This window comes from Ranitomeya variabilis, chromosome 5 (genome assembly GCF_051348905.1).
Source record: "Ranitomeya variabilis isolate aRanVar5 chromosome 5, aRanVar5.hap1, whole genome shotgun sequence".
In the NCBI taxonomy this organism is placed as follows: Eukaryota; Metazoa; Chordata; class Amphibia; order Anura; family Dendrobatidae; genus Ranitomeya; species Ranitomeya variabilis.
The window spans coordinates 671,532,721-671,549,015 of NC_135236.1; the positions used below are offsets into that span (position 1 = coordinate 671,532,721).

The window sequence follows — 16,295 nt, forward strand, 5'->3', positions numbered from 1 at the left end:
CCAGTGGGAAATTTGCCAATCCTGGTGTTCTGTGGAAAAAGCCAAGCGTCCTGCACGGTGTTGGGCTGTGAGCACAACCCCCATCTGTGGACGTCAGGCACTCAGACCATCCTCATGGAGTCGGTTTCTAACCGTTGGTGCAGACACATGCACATTTGTGGCCTGCTGGAGGTCATTTTGCAGGGCTCTGGCAGTGCTCCTCCTGTTCCTCCTTGCGCAAAGGCTGAGGTAGCGGTCCTGCTGCTGGGTTGTTGCCCTCCTACGGCCCCCTCCACATCTCCTGGTGTACTAGCCTGTCTCCTGGTAGCGCCTCCAGCCTCTGGACACTGCGCTGACAGACACAGCAAACCTTCTTGCCACAGCTCGCATTGATGTGCCATCCTGGATGAGCTGCACTACCTGAGCCACTTGTGTGGGTTGTAGAGTCCGTCTCATGCTACCACGAGTGTGAAAGCACAACCAACATTCAAAAGTGACCAAAACATCAGCCAGAAACATTGGTACTGAGATGTGGTCTGTGGTCCCCACCTGCAGAACCACTCGTTTATTGAGGGTGTCTTGATAATTGCCAATAATTTCCATCTGTTGTCTATTCCATTTGCACAACAGCATGTGAAATCGATTGTCAATCAGTGTTGCTTCCTAAGTGGACAGTTTGATTTTATAGAAGTTTGATTTACTTGGAGTTAGATTCTGTTGTTCAAGTGTTCCCTTTATATTTTTGAGATATGTGTATATATATATATATATATATATATATATATATATATATATATATATATATATATATATATATATATATATATACAGTATATACATATATATTTTCTAAATCATGCTGGAGGATGCTTAAAAAGATTGCGCTGGCGCTGCTCGCTTCCACATCGGGACGTGCAGGTGCCTGGGCAGTCATCAGCGCCGCTCACCTCCCGATGTGGAGGTGATTGGCGCCAGAACAAGCTTTTACATGCCAAATTGTTGTACATGGTTTTTTTTGGGTGTTTTTCTATTTTCCTAAAATATTGCGGATTCACTGTCACTTTTCAGCTTGTGCTGTGTACATTTGGGTCTACTGCTCTCCACTTTTTTATGTCGTTTAGTCATGACAATCCAGGAAAAAGATGTGCACACTGTCACTGGGTTGGTGCAGGCATGAACAAAAATAGTCCAAGTATAGGAAAAATCAGCCGCACTCAATTGGTTGAAAGTTCAGCAAACTGTGTAGTTTCTTTATTAACATATACAATAAACATCACCAGGTGCTTTTTTAGGAGGTAAATGGGTGGCGGACTATTCAATTCGGGTAACGTTTCGACCCCAGCGGGTCTTTATCAAAACCTCACTGTAAAACAGATAAACATATAAGTGAACTGTACATATATACATGTAATCTATTAAAAAGAACCGAAAAAAAGGGAAAACAAGAAAAATAATAACAACAACAATAACATCAGGTCCAAAATTAATAATGGTACTAATTGACAGCTGTAACAACAGTATTTCTGCCCCATACAATTACAAGAACATACTGTGAATACCCTATCATAGGGGTGGGGAATCCCCCAATTCTTTGCAGGTAGGAGCAAGGCTATTCCGGAGAAACAGTCATATAGAGCACATATACAGGTCTAGAACAGGAAACCAGGTGCAGCGATCAGGTCGCTGATGCAATGTACTGACCTTGTGCCAAAGAGGTAGAGGAGAGGAGAAAGAGCCGAGTTCCCATAGGGCTAAAGGGAAGTAGAGAGAAAAAAAAAAAAAAAAAAAAAAAAAAAAAAAAAAAAAAAAAAAAAAAAAAACAGGGAATAAGCAAATAGCCAGTAAAGCAAGTAAGCCACTATAAGCAAGAGGAGAACGACTTAATAATTACCAGCTCTGGTGCAGTTGTGTGGAAGCGTGTCCGCCTGGTGGGTGATGTAGGAGCAAATGTGTAAGGCTGCAAGTATTTATACACAAGACCCATGCGGTGATATCCGGGTCTGCGCAGTGGCTCAGACTGGGAAAGAGGCTAGGAACGCTGTGTATTCAGACCGAGTCTGCGCTGTGGCCGCAGAGTAGATGCCAGCAGCGTGATAGTCCGGCGCCTGCGTAGTGTGTTCAGGGAAATCTGTAGAGCGCTCTGGCTAAAGCTACTGCAGGTTGGGGCGGAGTCCAAGCAACCAGCGTGGAGGACTAAGGGAGCGTGTATGTAAAGAGAGAAGTTAGGGAGCGTGTATAAAGAGAAAACAAAAAGAACATGAAAGCAAAAGGCTGGGAACCGAGTGTATGTGTATTGGAGGTATAGATGGAGGTGTCTCAGAGTCAGCAAAAGAAAAAGAAGATGGAAAAAATAAAACGCTGTGAATGAAAAAAATAAAAAATAGTAATAGAAAAAAAGGAGAAGAGAGGAAGGTGTGTATGTTTAAAGTAAGCAGAGTTATGTCTAATATCGGTAAGCAAGTTAAAATGGGGGTATACACTCCCTCTAGACGGGAGGAAAAAATAGGGAATGGTACATAAATAAAAAAATATACAAAAGTAATATCAAAAATAAAAAAATAAAAATCTCAAAGAAAAGGAGGAAAAAATTTTAAAAAAAAAAAAAAAAAAAAAAAAAAAAAAAAAAAAAAAAAATGAGAAAAATATAAGGGACTTACCCAGAGCAGCCGAATAGAGGAAAAGAAAACCAAATACATATTTTTCTTATAATATTTGCTCAAGAGGTCTGATGTGGGAAGGAAGAGTGGAGACAAAAAGAATGACATAGGTTAGAAACAGGGGCGACCTTGACCGAAGAACCTGGAGAACCTGCGGCAGATATAGTTACAACATATCAAAGTTACATATAGAACAACCTACTCAACTAAAAGATCAAATCTAATTCCCTGTTGAGGCCTTTGGGGGCCATAGTTTGTAGCGTATAAATCCAAAAGGATTCTCTTTCCTTCAGGAGTTTAACGTGATCACCCCCACGTCTGGGTTTTTTCACCCTTTCTATCACCTGGTAGCGGAGTTGGGAAACGGAGTGGTTGGCCAGAGCAAAGTGGTGTGGAAGTGGGAGCCAAGTTTTTTTCAGTCTAATTGTAGATTTGTGGCTCGAAATTCTGTCACGCACATGCTGCGTGGTCTCCCCTATATACAGGAGGCCACACGGGCATTTAATAAGGTACACCACAAAGTTGGTTTCACAAGTATAAAATCCATTGATCTTAAAACTCTTGCCTGTGTGCGGATGTAGGAATTCACTGGATCTAATTACATTGGCACAACATGCGCAATTCAAGCATGGGAATGTACCCATTCGCTGCGAGCTCAGGAATTGTTGTATAGGTTGTTTAGTGAGACTGCCAATGTCGGCCCTGACCAGGGAGTCTTTGTAGTTCCTAGGTCTGCGTTTGCACATCAGTGCTGGTGTTTGGAAGGATGCTACTTGTGGGTAGGCTTCTGAAAGGAGAGGCCAGTGCTTGTTGATGGTTTTATAGATTAGTGGCATGACGGGGTGGTGTGTGTGTACGAAAGGAACCCGTTCGGGTTTAGAAACGCTGGATCTACTAGGAGGGCGTTCAAGTGCCCTCTGTTTTTCCATTGTAAGAATTTTTTCTGGGTATTTCCTGCTCCTGAATTTTTGGGCCATGTCCTCCAACCGTGAACCAACCAAGTCTGGATCAGAAACAATGTTGGTGACCCGCAGGAATTGGGAGCGTGGGAGACTCTCACGGGTAGACCTAGGATGACAGCTTGTGAAAAGAAGTAAATTATTAGAGTCAGTGGGTTTTACAAAAATATCCGTGTCCAAACCCCCTTTGTCATTTTTGGTCACCAAGGTGTCCAAAAATGGGATTTTCTGGGTGTCACAGCTAGGGGTGAACTGCAGCTCTGGTCTGATGTTGTTGATCTGTGAAACAAAAGAAGAAAAAGTATCTGGTGTTCCATCCCATAGGCAGAACACATCATCGATGTATCGGAGCCAGCATTTAGAGTGTTTCAGGAACAGTGTGTTGTTGTAAATGTGTTCGTTCTCAAATGTGTCCATGTAGATGTTCGCGTATGCTGGTGCCACATTAGAGCCCATGGCGGTCCCGCAGGTTTGAAGGTAGAACTGATCCCCAAACATAAAAAAATTGTCCTTGAGGACTACAGAAAGAAGGTCTAAAATAAACTGCTGGGATTGTGGGCTAAGATCTAGGGTCTGTAGTAGGTTATCCACCGCCTCCAAGCCTAGTTCGTGCTTGATGGATGTGTATAAACTCTTGACATCAAGAGTAGTCAAAAGGCAATGTGATGTGACCGTGGAAAACTGCTTGATTGTCCTGATAAAGTGGCCTGTATCCAGGATAAAAGATTTTGTATTTTTAACCAATGGGGTCAGATACTTTTCTAAAAAAATGGACAGAGGTGCTAGGATGGAGTCTGTTGATGCGACTATGGGGCGGCCCGGGGGATTCGTGAGGGATTTATGAATTTTGGGGAGAACATAAAAGACAGGTAATGTGGGGTGTGGGTTGGATAGAAAGGTAGCTGTTTTTTGGTCAATGCATCCAAGGGCGAGGTATTTACTGAGAATAGTGTTGATCTTGGACCTAGTCACGGGAGTGGGATCATGGGAGATTTTTAGATAAGTAGATGTGTCCGCCAATTGATTGTTGATTTCTCTTAGGTAATCGTTTTTATTCATGATGACTATGGCACCCCCTTTGTCTGCCGGCTTGATTACTATATTATTGTTATGGCGTAGAGATTCTAAGGCTTGTCTTTCCAAGGGTGTAATGTTGTTTTTAGTTGGGAGCAACCCCTTTTGTTGTTTGACGAGAATACTTTGTACATCTCTATGTATTAAATCAATACAAGTTTCTGCTGCATGGTACGTACGTGGCGGATGGAAAGAGCTCTTGTTAAATAAACCTAAGGATGAGATGGATAATTCGGGGATGGGGCTCCCTGAGTTAAAGGGAGGTCTATCCCGGACACGATCATTCTGTAGGCCAAAGTGTGTTTTTAATCTAATATTGCGAAAAAAATGTTGGAGGTCCTGCTCAAGTTTAAAGCTATCCCATGGGGGGGTTGGGCAAAAAGAAAGACCACATTGTAAAACAGAAAGCTCAGAGGGGCTCAGGGTATAAGAGGAAATGTTTATGACGGATTTGGAATCCCTACCTGCGACCTCGTCACCATGCGATCTGTTGGATTTACGGTGCGATCTCCTGGTCGGTCTCCTCCTTGTTGTCGTGAGTTGCCCCTCGGAGGAGGTCCCTTGCCTAAAAAATGTCTCTGATTGTAATTGTGGGAAGAACCACTGCTGTCCGAACTGAATGAGCCATGGGCTCTAATGTGGCACCAGCATACGCGAACATCTACATGGACACATTTGAGAACGAACACATTTACAACAACACACTGTTCCTGAAACACTCTAAATGCTGGCTCCGATACATCGATGATGTGTTCTGCCTATGGGATGGAACACCAGATACTTTTTCTTCTTTTGTTTCACAGATCAACAACATCAGACCAGAGCTGCAGTTCACCCCTAGCTGTGACACCCAGAAAATCCCATTTTTGGACACCTTGGTGACCAAAAATGACAAAGGGGGTTTGGACACGGATATTTTTGTAAAACCCACTGACTCTAATAATTTACTTCTTTTCACAAGCTGTCATCCTAGGTCTACCCGTGAGAGTCTCCCACGCTCCCAATTCCTGCGGGTCACCAACATTGTTTCTGATCCAGACTTGGTTGGTTCACGGTTGGAGGACATGGCCCAAAAATTCAGGAGCAGGAAATACCCAGAAAAAATTCTTACAATGGAAAAACAGAGGGCACTTGAACGCCCTCCTAGTAGATCCAGCGTTTCTAAACCCGAACGGGTTCCTTTCGTACACACACACCACCCCGTCATGCCACTAATCTATAAAACCATCAACAAGCACTGGCCTCTCCTTTCAGAAGCCTACCCACAAGTAGCATCCTTCCAAACACCAGCACTGATGTGCAAACGCAGACCTAGGAACTACAAAGACTCCCTGGTCAGGGCCGACATTGGCAGTCTCACTAAACAACCTATACAACAATTCCTGAGCTCGCAGCGAATGGGTACATTCCCATGCTTGAATTGCGCATGTTGTGCCAATGTAATTAGATCCAGTGAATTCCTACATCCGCACACAGGCAAGAGTTTTAAGATCAATGGATTTTATACTTGTGAAACCAACTTTGTGGTGTACCTTATTAAATGCCCGTGTGGCCTCCTGTATATAGGGGAGACCACGCAGCATGTGCGTGACAGAATTTCGAGCCACAAATCTACAATTAGACTGAAAAAAACTTGGCTCCCACTTCCACACCACTTTGCTCTGGCCAACCACTCCGTTTCCCAACTCCGCTACCAGGTGATAGAAAGGGTGAAAAAACCCAGACGTGGGGGTGATCACGTTAAACTCCTGAAGGAAAGAGAATCCTTTTGGATTTATACGCTACAAACTATGGCCCCCAAAGGCCTCAACAGGGAATTAGATTTGATCTTTTAGTTGAGTAGGTTGTTCTATATGTAACTTTGATATGTTGTAACTATATCTGCCGCAGGTTCTCCAGGTTCTTCGGTCAAGGTCGCCCCTGTTTCTAACCTATGTCATTCTTTTTGTCTCCACTCTTCCTTCCCACATCAGACCTCTTGAGCAAATATTATAAGAAAAATATGTATTTGGTTTTCTTTTCCTCTATTCGGCTGCTCTGGGTAAGTCCCTTATATTTTTCTCATTTTTTAAAAAAAATTTTTTCCTGCTTTTCTTTGAGATTTTTATTTTTTATTTTTGATATTACTTTTGTATATTTTTTTATTTATGTACCATTCCCTATTTTTTCCTCCCGTCTAGAGGGAGTGTATACCCCCATTTTAACTTGCTTACCGATATTAGACATAACTCTGCTTACTTTAAACATACACACCTTCCTCTCTTCTCCTTTTTTTTCTATTACTATTTTTTATTTTTTTCATTCACAGCGTTTTATTTTTTCCATCTTCTTTTTCTTTTGCTGACTCTGTGACACCTCCATCTATACCTCCAATACACATACACTCGGTTCCCAGCCTTTTACTTTCATGTTCCTTTTGTTTTCTCTTTATACACGCTCCCTAACTTCTCTCTTTACATACACGCTCCCTTAGTCCTCCACGCTGGTTGCTTGGACTCCGCCCCAACCTGCAGTAGCTTTAGCCAGAGCGCACTACAGATCTCCCTGAACACACTACGCAGGCGCCGGACTATCACGCTGCTGGCATCTACTCTGCGGCCACAGCGCAGACTCGGTCTGAATACACAGCGTTCCTAGCCTCTTTCCCAGTCTGAGCCACTGCGCAGACCCGGATATCACCGCATGGGTCTTGTGTATAAATACTTGCAGCCTTACACATTTGCTCCTACATCACCCACCAGGCGGACGCGCTTCCACACAACTGCACCAGAGCTGGTAATTATTAAGTCGTTCTCCTCTTGCTTATAGTGGCTTACTTGCTTTACTGGCTATTTGCTTATTCCCTGTTGTTTTTTTTTTTTTTTCTCTCTACTTCCCTTTAGCCCTATGGGAACTCGGCTCTTTCTCCTCTCCTCTACCTCTTTGGCACAAGGTCAGTACATTGCATCAGCGACCTGATCGCTGCACCTGGTTTCCTGTTCTAGACCTGTATATGTGCTCTATATGACTGTTTCTCCGGAATAGCCTTGCTCCTACCTGCAAAGAATTGGGGGATTCCCCACCCCTATGATAGGGTATTCACAGTATGTTCTTGTAATTGTATGGGGCAGAAATACTGTTGTTACAGCTGTCAATTAGTACCATTATTAATTTTGGACCTGATGTTATTGTTGTTGTTATTATTTTTCTTGTTTTCCCTTTTTTTCGGTTCTTTTTAATAGATTACATGTATATATGTACAGTTCACTTATATGTTTATCTGTTTTACAGTTTAGTCATGACAAGTACAGAAAAAAAAAAATCTGAAAATAAAACCAGATTGTAAAAAAAGTTGTTTTTTTCTTAAATCAGACTACTTTTTATTTTAAGAAAAAGAAAAACAAACAAAAAAAAACAAATTGAGTTCCCTTGTAAGAATCTATGAGCTCTCCCGATTCTGTCACTTTTTTCCGTTTTGCTCTGTGTCGCTCCATTGCAGAGATACTCACATTTGTTGCATTTGGAACGCAGTATGTGAAATCTCTGCTTGCAGACCAACTGGGCGTTTCTTTAGAGTCTTCTCTGGGGGCGTGCACTTTCTCCCCTCCCCCAGATGCCTTCAATCGCAGCTCGGGTCCAAGACCAGCTGCCGAGCTGTGATTGGCTGCGTATGGGAAAGAGGCGTGAAAGTGCACGCCCACAAAGAAGGTTGTGAAGAAAAGCCCAGCTGGTATGCAAGCAGAGATTTTATGCTCTGCGCTCCAAAAGAAACAAATGTGAATATCTCTGCAATGGAGCAAAATGGAAAGAGGCAGCAGAATCGGCGGAGCCGAGGGATTTTTACAAGGTATTTAACTCAATTTTTTGAGCAAGTGATGGACCCCTATGAATACCGAGAACAAGGAATGCGTTTGCACTCCATTCATTGTTTATGGGACTGGCGGAGTGCAGTCACATAGACAATGATTGGAGTGGAAGTGCATATGCCATCTACAAAGGTTGTCTCTGTTTTGCTACTGTATATCTCATATTTTAAAACTGCAGGAAAAGGACAAGATACATGTGTCAGGACATGTTTTCTTACACCTGTATCACTTTCTGCAAGTTCCCGCTCTCGAATCGAGATTCGAACACCAGAGTGTCGTTGGATTCTTCACAGCTGTGGGAAGACGAGGGCTTGAGGGGGCTGCAATTACCACCCACACGGGAACACATAAAATACGACTCCTTCCAACCTAGGAGGATACAGAGAGCACAATTCAGCCACTAAAATGGAACATAGAGCGGAAGAGTGCGAAGAGTAATTCTGACAGAAGATGGAGGAGGCAGAAGAGACTGGGGCTGTAGTAAAAGGGACAACATCAGAAAAGAGGAGTTAAAGACAGCACAAGTATAGAAGAAAAGTATGGTAATATATAGGGACACAGGAAATAAAGAAAACCAGGAGAAGAGGAAGCAGAAAGACATAGGAAAGTAGGAGAACCACAAAGGACACAGGAGAAGTGGAAGCAGAAAGATACAAGAAAGTAAGAACGAGGAAGGGCATAGAAGAAGAAGAGATAGAGGAAAGTAAGAGAACGAGGAAGGGCACAGAAGAAGAGGAAGCAGAAAGATACAGGAAAGTAAGAATGAGGAAGAGCACAGAAAAAGAGGAAGCAGAAAGATACAGGAAAGTAAGAGAACAAGGAAGGGCACGGAAGAAGAAGAGGAAGCAGAAAGATACAGGAAAATAAGAACGAGGAAGAGAACAGAAGAGGAAGCAGAAAGATACAGGAAAGTAAGAGAACGAGGAAGGGCACAGAAGAAGAGGAAGCAGAAAGATACAGGAAAGTAAGAACGAGGAAGGGCACAGAAGAAGAGGAAGCAGAAAGACACAGGAAAGTAAAAGAACAAGGAAGGGCACAGAAGAAGAAGAGATACAGGAAAGTAAGAGAACAAGGAAGGGCACAAAAGAAGAAGAGGAAGCAGAAAGATACAGGAAAGTAAGAACGATGAAGAGCACAGGAGAAGAGGAAGCAGAAAGATACAGGAAAGTAAGAATGAGGAAGAGCACAGAAGAAGAAGAGGAAGCAGAAAGAAATAGGAAAGTAAGAGAACGAGGAAGGGCACAGAAGAAGAAGAGGAAGCAGAAAGACACAGGAAAGTAAGAGAACAAGGAAGGGCACAGAAGAAGAAGAGGAAGCAGAATGATACAGGAAAGTAAGAACGAGGAAGAGCACAGAAGAAGAGGAAGCAGAAAGATACAGGAAAGAAAACGAGGAAGGGCACTGAAGAAGAGATACAGGAAAGTAAGAGAATGAGGAAGAACACAGAAGAAGTGGAAGGAGAAAGATACAGGAAAGTAAGAATGAGGAAGGGCACAGAAGAAGAAGAGAAAGCAGAAAGATACAGGAAAGCAAGAATGAGGAAGAGCACAGAAGAAGTAGAAAGATACCGGAAAGTAAGAGAACAAGGAAGGGCACAGAAGAAGAAGAGATACAGGAAAGTAAGAGAAAGAGGAAAGGCACAGAAGAAGAAGAGGAATCAGAAGTATACAGGAAAGTAGAGAAAATAGGAGACAAAAAAGCGCAAATAGGGTCTTATCCCCAGGATTGTTCCAATCAATTGCAAGAGAACTGCTCACCTGATAGTGCAGAGTAAAGCGTATAGATGTCAGCTGCTGCAGATCCACAGGTCGACAATGCGACCTCTCAGAACCGTTATAATAGATAAATGTGGATGAAATCCGTGCTGCTATGACAAATGACGAATTCAATTGGCGCCATTATTTGAATTCTGAATGTATATAAGCAATGCAATGGTGCCGTTTGTCATATCTTTCTGTGGTAATTTCCTGAAGAAGCAGCCATGAACTTTGAAACGCCTTGAATAAACCACCGGAGTATTTCACAAATATATCTGGATTCGTCATTTGTCATAGCAGCGCGGATTTCATCCACATTTATCTATTATATAAAGTATACAGGAAAGTAAGAGAACGAGGAAGGGAACAGAAGAAGAAGAGGAAGCAGAATGATACTCGAAAGTGGAATGAGGAGAATGAAGATGAGACAGAACACAGAAGAAGAAGAGATACAGGAAAATAAGAGAACTAGGAAGAACACAGGAGAAAAAGCAGAAATGTAGTGGAAAATAAAAAGTAGGAACGGCACAGAGGAACAAGAAGCAGAAGTATACAGGAAAGTAATAGAACTAGGAATGGCACAAGGTAGATGAATTTAGAAGGACTCAGGAACGACACAGGGACCTAAGAGGAAGCAAAAGAACACAAGAAAGTAAGAGAAATAGGAAAGGCTACGAGAAGAGTAGGAAGCAGAAGTACTCAGAAAAGTACGAGACATAGGAAGGACACAGGAAAATAAGATGAAGAGCAATGACTCAAGAAAAGGCGAGGAAGCTGAGACCACTGAAGAGAAGTGGTGTACCGCCAATGGCTGCAGGCAACGAGGCCTATGTGGGGCCCGTGCATTATACTGTATGGCCTATGGGGAGTGCATTAGTGATGAGCGAGTATACTCGTTACTCGGGTTTCCCCAAGCATGCTCGGGTGGTCTCCGAGTATTTTGGCATGCTCGGAGATTTCGTTTTCGGCGCCACAGCTGCATGATTTGCACCACTGTTGCCGCGCACGCTGGGTTAGGTACGCCTTTCTTTCTGTGTTCATTGTGATTGATAGGCTGCTGTTCACACACACAGCAGCCCTGCCCTGCCTCAGGCTCTAGTTAATTGTGCACCTGTGTCTCAGCCTGTTTCACCCTTTAACTTTGGTGCTGGTTTGGCAGTATGGAGGCCAGATCTGAAATGTCCGCACAGGACCTGATCGGCTTTTACCCGCGCTTGCCTTTCGCGGCACCAAGGGAGTGATTCTGTAATGTTATATAATGTGGTCTTTCCTTTTTTTTCTCACTTTTAATACATGTAGGAGGCCGTAATGGCACAATGTAAATAAAATCCGTAGAGTAGGACTGCCCCATTATGAGAATGCCGTGAAGTGGCGGGGTAGCTCAAAGAATTGATCAATTGTTTGCTAAATGTCTCATATTTGAAATACAGATAGAATTTAGTATGTGCATGTGCACCTTATGTATTGTGTCCTGACCTTAAGCAGTGCTGGCTTCTCCCTTTTTTTTGACTATGAGGAGTGCATTATCTATATATATATAATTGTCTAAGGGGTTTTCCGTCTGTCTGTCTGTCTTTCTGTCTGTCTGTCTGTCCTGGAAATCCCGCGTCTCTGATGGCCTCGACCAATCAGCGACGGGCACAGCATGGCGACGATGATGTCATAAAGGTTGCCTCGACCAATCAGAGACGGACACAGTCTGCCGCGAATTCGCCTTGACCAATCAGCGACGGGCACAGTATCGACGTAGAGGTCATAATGGTTGCCATGGCGACGATGATGTCATAAAGGTTGCCTCGACCAATCAGCGACGGGCACAGTCTGCCGCGAATTCTGGAATCATCATTGTCCATATACTACGGGGACATGCATATTCTAGAATACCCGATGCATTAGAATCGGGCCACAGTCTAGTACTGTATAGAGGGCTATGGGGAATGCATTATACTGTATAGAGGACTATGGCGAGTGCATTATACTGTATAGATGACTATGAGGAGTGCATTATACTGTATAGAGGACTATGAGGAGTGCATTATACTGTATAGAGGACTATGAGGAGTGCATTATACTGTGTAGAGGACTATGAGGAGTGCATTATACTGTACAAAGGACTATGAGGAGTGCATTATACTGTATGGAGGACTATGAAGAGTGCATTATACTGTATAGAGGACTAAGAAGAGTGCATTATACTGTATAGAGGACTAAGGGGAGTGCATTATACAGTATAGAGGACTATGGGGAGTGCATTATACTATATAGAGGACTATGGGGAATGCATTATACAGTATAGAGGACTATGGGGAGTGCATTATACTATATAGAGGACTATGGGGAGTGCATTATACTGTTTAAATGACTATGGGGAGTGCATTATACTGTATAGAGGACTATGGGGAGTACTTTATACTGTATAGAGGACTATGGGTAGTGCATTATACTGTATAAACGGCAATGGGGAGTGCATTATACTGTATAGAGGACTATGGGGAGTGCATTATACTGTATAGAGGACTATGGGGAGAGCGTTATCTATAATATAACGCTGGGAGCGTCACTCTGTCCGAAGCCTTTATAGACTGCGCAAGCGCAAGCGCCGGCGCAGTCTGGACCCCACAGAGCGACGCTCCCAGGAGATCGCGGTATGCGTAAGCGCTGAACGCACACCGCGATCTCCAACGGAGAAACAGGGACGAGCCAGGAGGCGGAGGGTGAGTATACTTACCTGTCCCGTTCCACCGACGCCATTCCGGGCCATGAATGTCCCCCTGCTCCCGGAATCGGCGCCTGCGCAGTCCGCGCTTTCCGGCGCCATTTTCTTGTAGACACATTGCAGTGTGTCTTCAAGAAAATGGCGCTGGAAAGCGCGGACTGCGCAGGCGCCGATTCCGGCACCAGGAGGACACAGAAAATGGCGCCGGAAATGAATAAGGTAGCGCAAGTAACAAATTGCTGTGCCATGAGGCTGTGGCACTTCATGCCACAGCTATTTGTTACTTACGCCACTTACGTCCACAGCCGCCACACCCACCACAGCCACCACACCCAGCACAGCCACGCACAGCCGCCGCACCCAGCACAGCCGCCGCACCCAGCACAGCCACGCACAGCCGCCCACAGCCACGCACAGCCGCCTACAGCCACGCACAGCCGCCGCACCCAGCACAGCCACGCACAGCCACCCACAGCCGCCGCACCCACCACAGCCGCCTACAGCCACGCACAGCCGCTGCACCCAGCACAGCCGCCCACAGCCACGCACAGCCGCCCACAGCCACGCACAGGCGCCTACAGCCACACACAGGCGCCTACAGCCACACACAGGCGCCTACAGCCACGCACAGCCGCCGCACCCAGCACAGCCGCCGCACCCAGCACAGCCACCCACAGCCGCCGCACCCACCACAGCCACCGCACCCAGCACAGCCGACGCACCCAGCACAGCCGACGCACCCAGCACAGCCGACGCACCCAGCACAGCCGACGCACCCAGCACAGCCACGCACAGCCGCCCCAGCCACGCACAGCCGCCCACAGCCACGCACAGCCGCCGCACCCAGCACAGCCGCCGCACCCAGCACAGCCACGCACAGTCGCCCACAGCCGCCGCACCCAGCACAGCCGCCGCACCAGCACAGCCGTCCACAGCCGCCGCACCCAGCACAGCCACGCACAGCCGCCGCACCCACTCAGCACAGCCGCCTGCACTCCGCACAGCCGCCCGCACTCCGCACAGCCGCCCGCACTCCGCACAGCCGCCCGCACTGATGGGGGCGCAGGATGGAGCAGCACGTGATAGGATGGGGGCGCAGGATGGGAGCACATGACAGGATGGGGATGCAGGATGGAGCAGCACATGACACGGTGGAGCAGCACATGACAGGATTGGGGCGCAGGATGGAGCAGCACATGACACGGTGGAGCAGCACATGACAGGATGGGGATGCAGTATGGAGCAGCACATGACACGGTGGAGCAGCACATGACGGGATGGGGGCGCAGGATGGAGCAGCACATGACAGGATGGGAGAGCAAGATGGGAGCAGCACATACCAGGATGGAGACCATATACCAATATAAATGCTCGCCATCCGGGCGTAGAACGGGTTCAATAGCTAGTACTATATAGAGGAATATGGGGCCCGTGCATTATACTGTATGGAGGACTATGGGGCTCGTGCATTACACTGTATGGAGGACTATGGGGAGTGCATTATACTGTATGGAGGAATATGGGGAATGAATTATACTGCATGGAGGCCTATGGGGCCCATGCATTATACTGTATGGAGGACTATGGGAAGTGCATTATACTGTATGGATGACTTCATACTATATGGAGGATTATGGGGTGCAGTATAAGATATGGAGGACTATGGGGCCCATTAAATTATATTGAGGGCTATTATAATATTTGGAGGGCTATTATAATATTTGGAGGACTATGTGGGAGCCTTTATTAGTATATGAAGGGCTATGTGGGGGTCATTATACTGTATGTAAGCAACTATACAGTGTAAAGGTTTGTGTGGCTCCATTATACTGTGTGGGGGCCTTTATACTGTTTGGAAGGCTGTTAGGAGGCCATTATACAGTGTGGTGAGGTCACAACTGGGGAATGATACTGTTTTGGGGTCACCACACTGTACGTGTGGAGGGTACTGTGGAGAAATCCATTTTGAGGGTTTCATACTGTGTTTGTGGGTTACTTTTGTTTGCATCATTCTTCATGGGTGAAGATATGCTCCTCTGTGACCGCGCTGATATTAAAATAAAGAGGTACAACAAAAAGAAGAGTAGGGGGAAAGTTGGGGAAAAGCAAGAGGACACAGAAAATTTAAAAAAAGAAAAAAAAAGAGGGATACATACAATACAATTCAGCCACTAAAATGGAATATAATGATGAAGAGTAGGTAGAGTGGCTAAGACAAAAGATGAGGGAAGAGGGAAGAAAAATAGTAATAGGAAGGATTAAAAAAATTAAAAGAAAACATCGAAGTTGAAGAATAAAACAAGTTAGGTAAAAGGAGAAGGACATAACTGAGGAAAATAAGTAGAGGGACAAAAACAATGATAAAAAGAATAAAGCATAAAACAGATAAGTTAGAGATAGCAGAACATAGAGGAGTAAGAGGAAGCAGAGTGGAAATGAATCAATAGGAAAAAAGAGTGACAAAAAAGTAGGTGAAAATCAGAAGATAAAAAAAAAGAGGAAAAAGACACGGGTACAAGGAAAAGATGACAAAATTACACTGAGGTGGTAGAGGATCAGGAAATAAAGAAAAAATTGAGGGTCAAAATAGTATGAAAAAGCAGAAAAAAAAGGAAGAGAAAATATAAAATCAGGAGTAAAGAGGAAAAGCTATTGAGAGTAAAAAAGCAGGAAGAAAAGAATGAAAAAAAGAATGTGAGAGTTAGCGAGAAGCAGCAAAAAAATAAAATGGGAGAACAAGGGAGATAATAAAAAGAAAACCACTTGGAAGGAGTAAATTAGGCTCCGTGTGATAACATTTGGGCTTCTTTATAAAAACCATGAAGGTGAAACAATATCCTTGGGACAGAAAATAAGTAGGAGACAGAAACTGATAAATAGAACTGAAGAGGTGGCGAAAAGATTGGATTAAGATATGAGAATAAGGACAGGCTGACAATACAGGAAGACACGAAAACAGATAAAAGAAAAAAAATATATAAAGTCGGCACGTAACAAAGCCGAATTCATGTAAGTTACAGATGGCAGATAATTCCCAAGAGAAGGAACTAATTATAAAGAAGGGGGAGAGATAAGACGGACTAGAATTAGGGACATGGGATGAAATAGATTGGCAGGCCGGTAATGAAATGCTGGAGAAAGCAAACAGGAAATTAAACACGCGAATCACCAGAGAAGTACAAAATGTAGATCAGCCGCGGGAGCAACTGGTTAAAAAAGAAAAGATGTGTACCCAGCCAAAGGCAAAACTGAAACTGAAGAGATAAGGGGAAAGAAAAAAGTCAAGATCATTAATATTCCTGTCGCAG

The 16,295-nt window shown here is 44.6% G+C and overlaps 1 protein-coding gene and 1 long non-coding RNA gene across 5 annotated transcripts in view; both read right to left on the reverse strand.

Annotated features, from left to right (window-relative positions):
• Window positions 1-16,295, reverse strand: part of AGBL3 (AGBL carboxypeptidase 3) — a 74,750-nt gene that overhangs the window by 33,103 nt on the left and 25,352 nt on the right. For all 4 annotated transcript variants that reach the window (XR_013215949.1, XM_077266793.1, XM_077266794.1 and 1 more), the window contains one exon: window positions 8,733-8,883. Coding sequence is in view for 3 of the 4 variants with exons in the window: in XM_077266793.1 (XP_077122908.1) it covers window positions 8,733-8,883 (151 nt within the window). In the remaining variant the exon portion in view is untranslated. The remainder of the gene's footprint in view (window positions 1-8,732; window positions 8,884-16,295) is intronic.
• Window positions 1,130-5,170, reverse strand: LOC143776936 (uncharacterized). Its single transcript, XR_013215950.1, has 4 exons — window positions 5,134-5,170; window positions 2,637-2,704; window positions 1,681-1,730; window positions 1,130-1,342 (listed from the first exon to the last, which is right to left on the reverse strand). It is a non-coding gene; the product is annotated as an uncharacterized LOC143776936 (long non-coding RNA).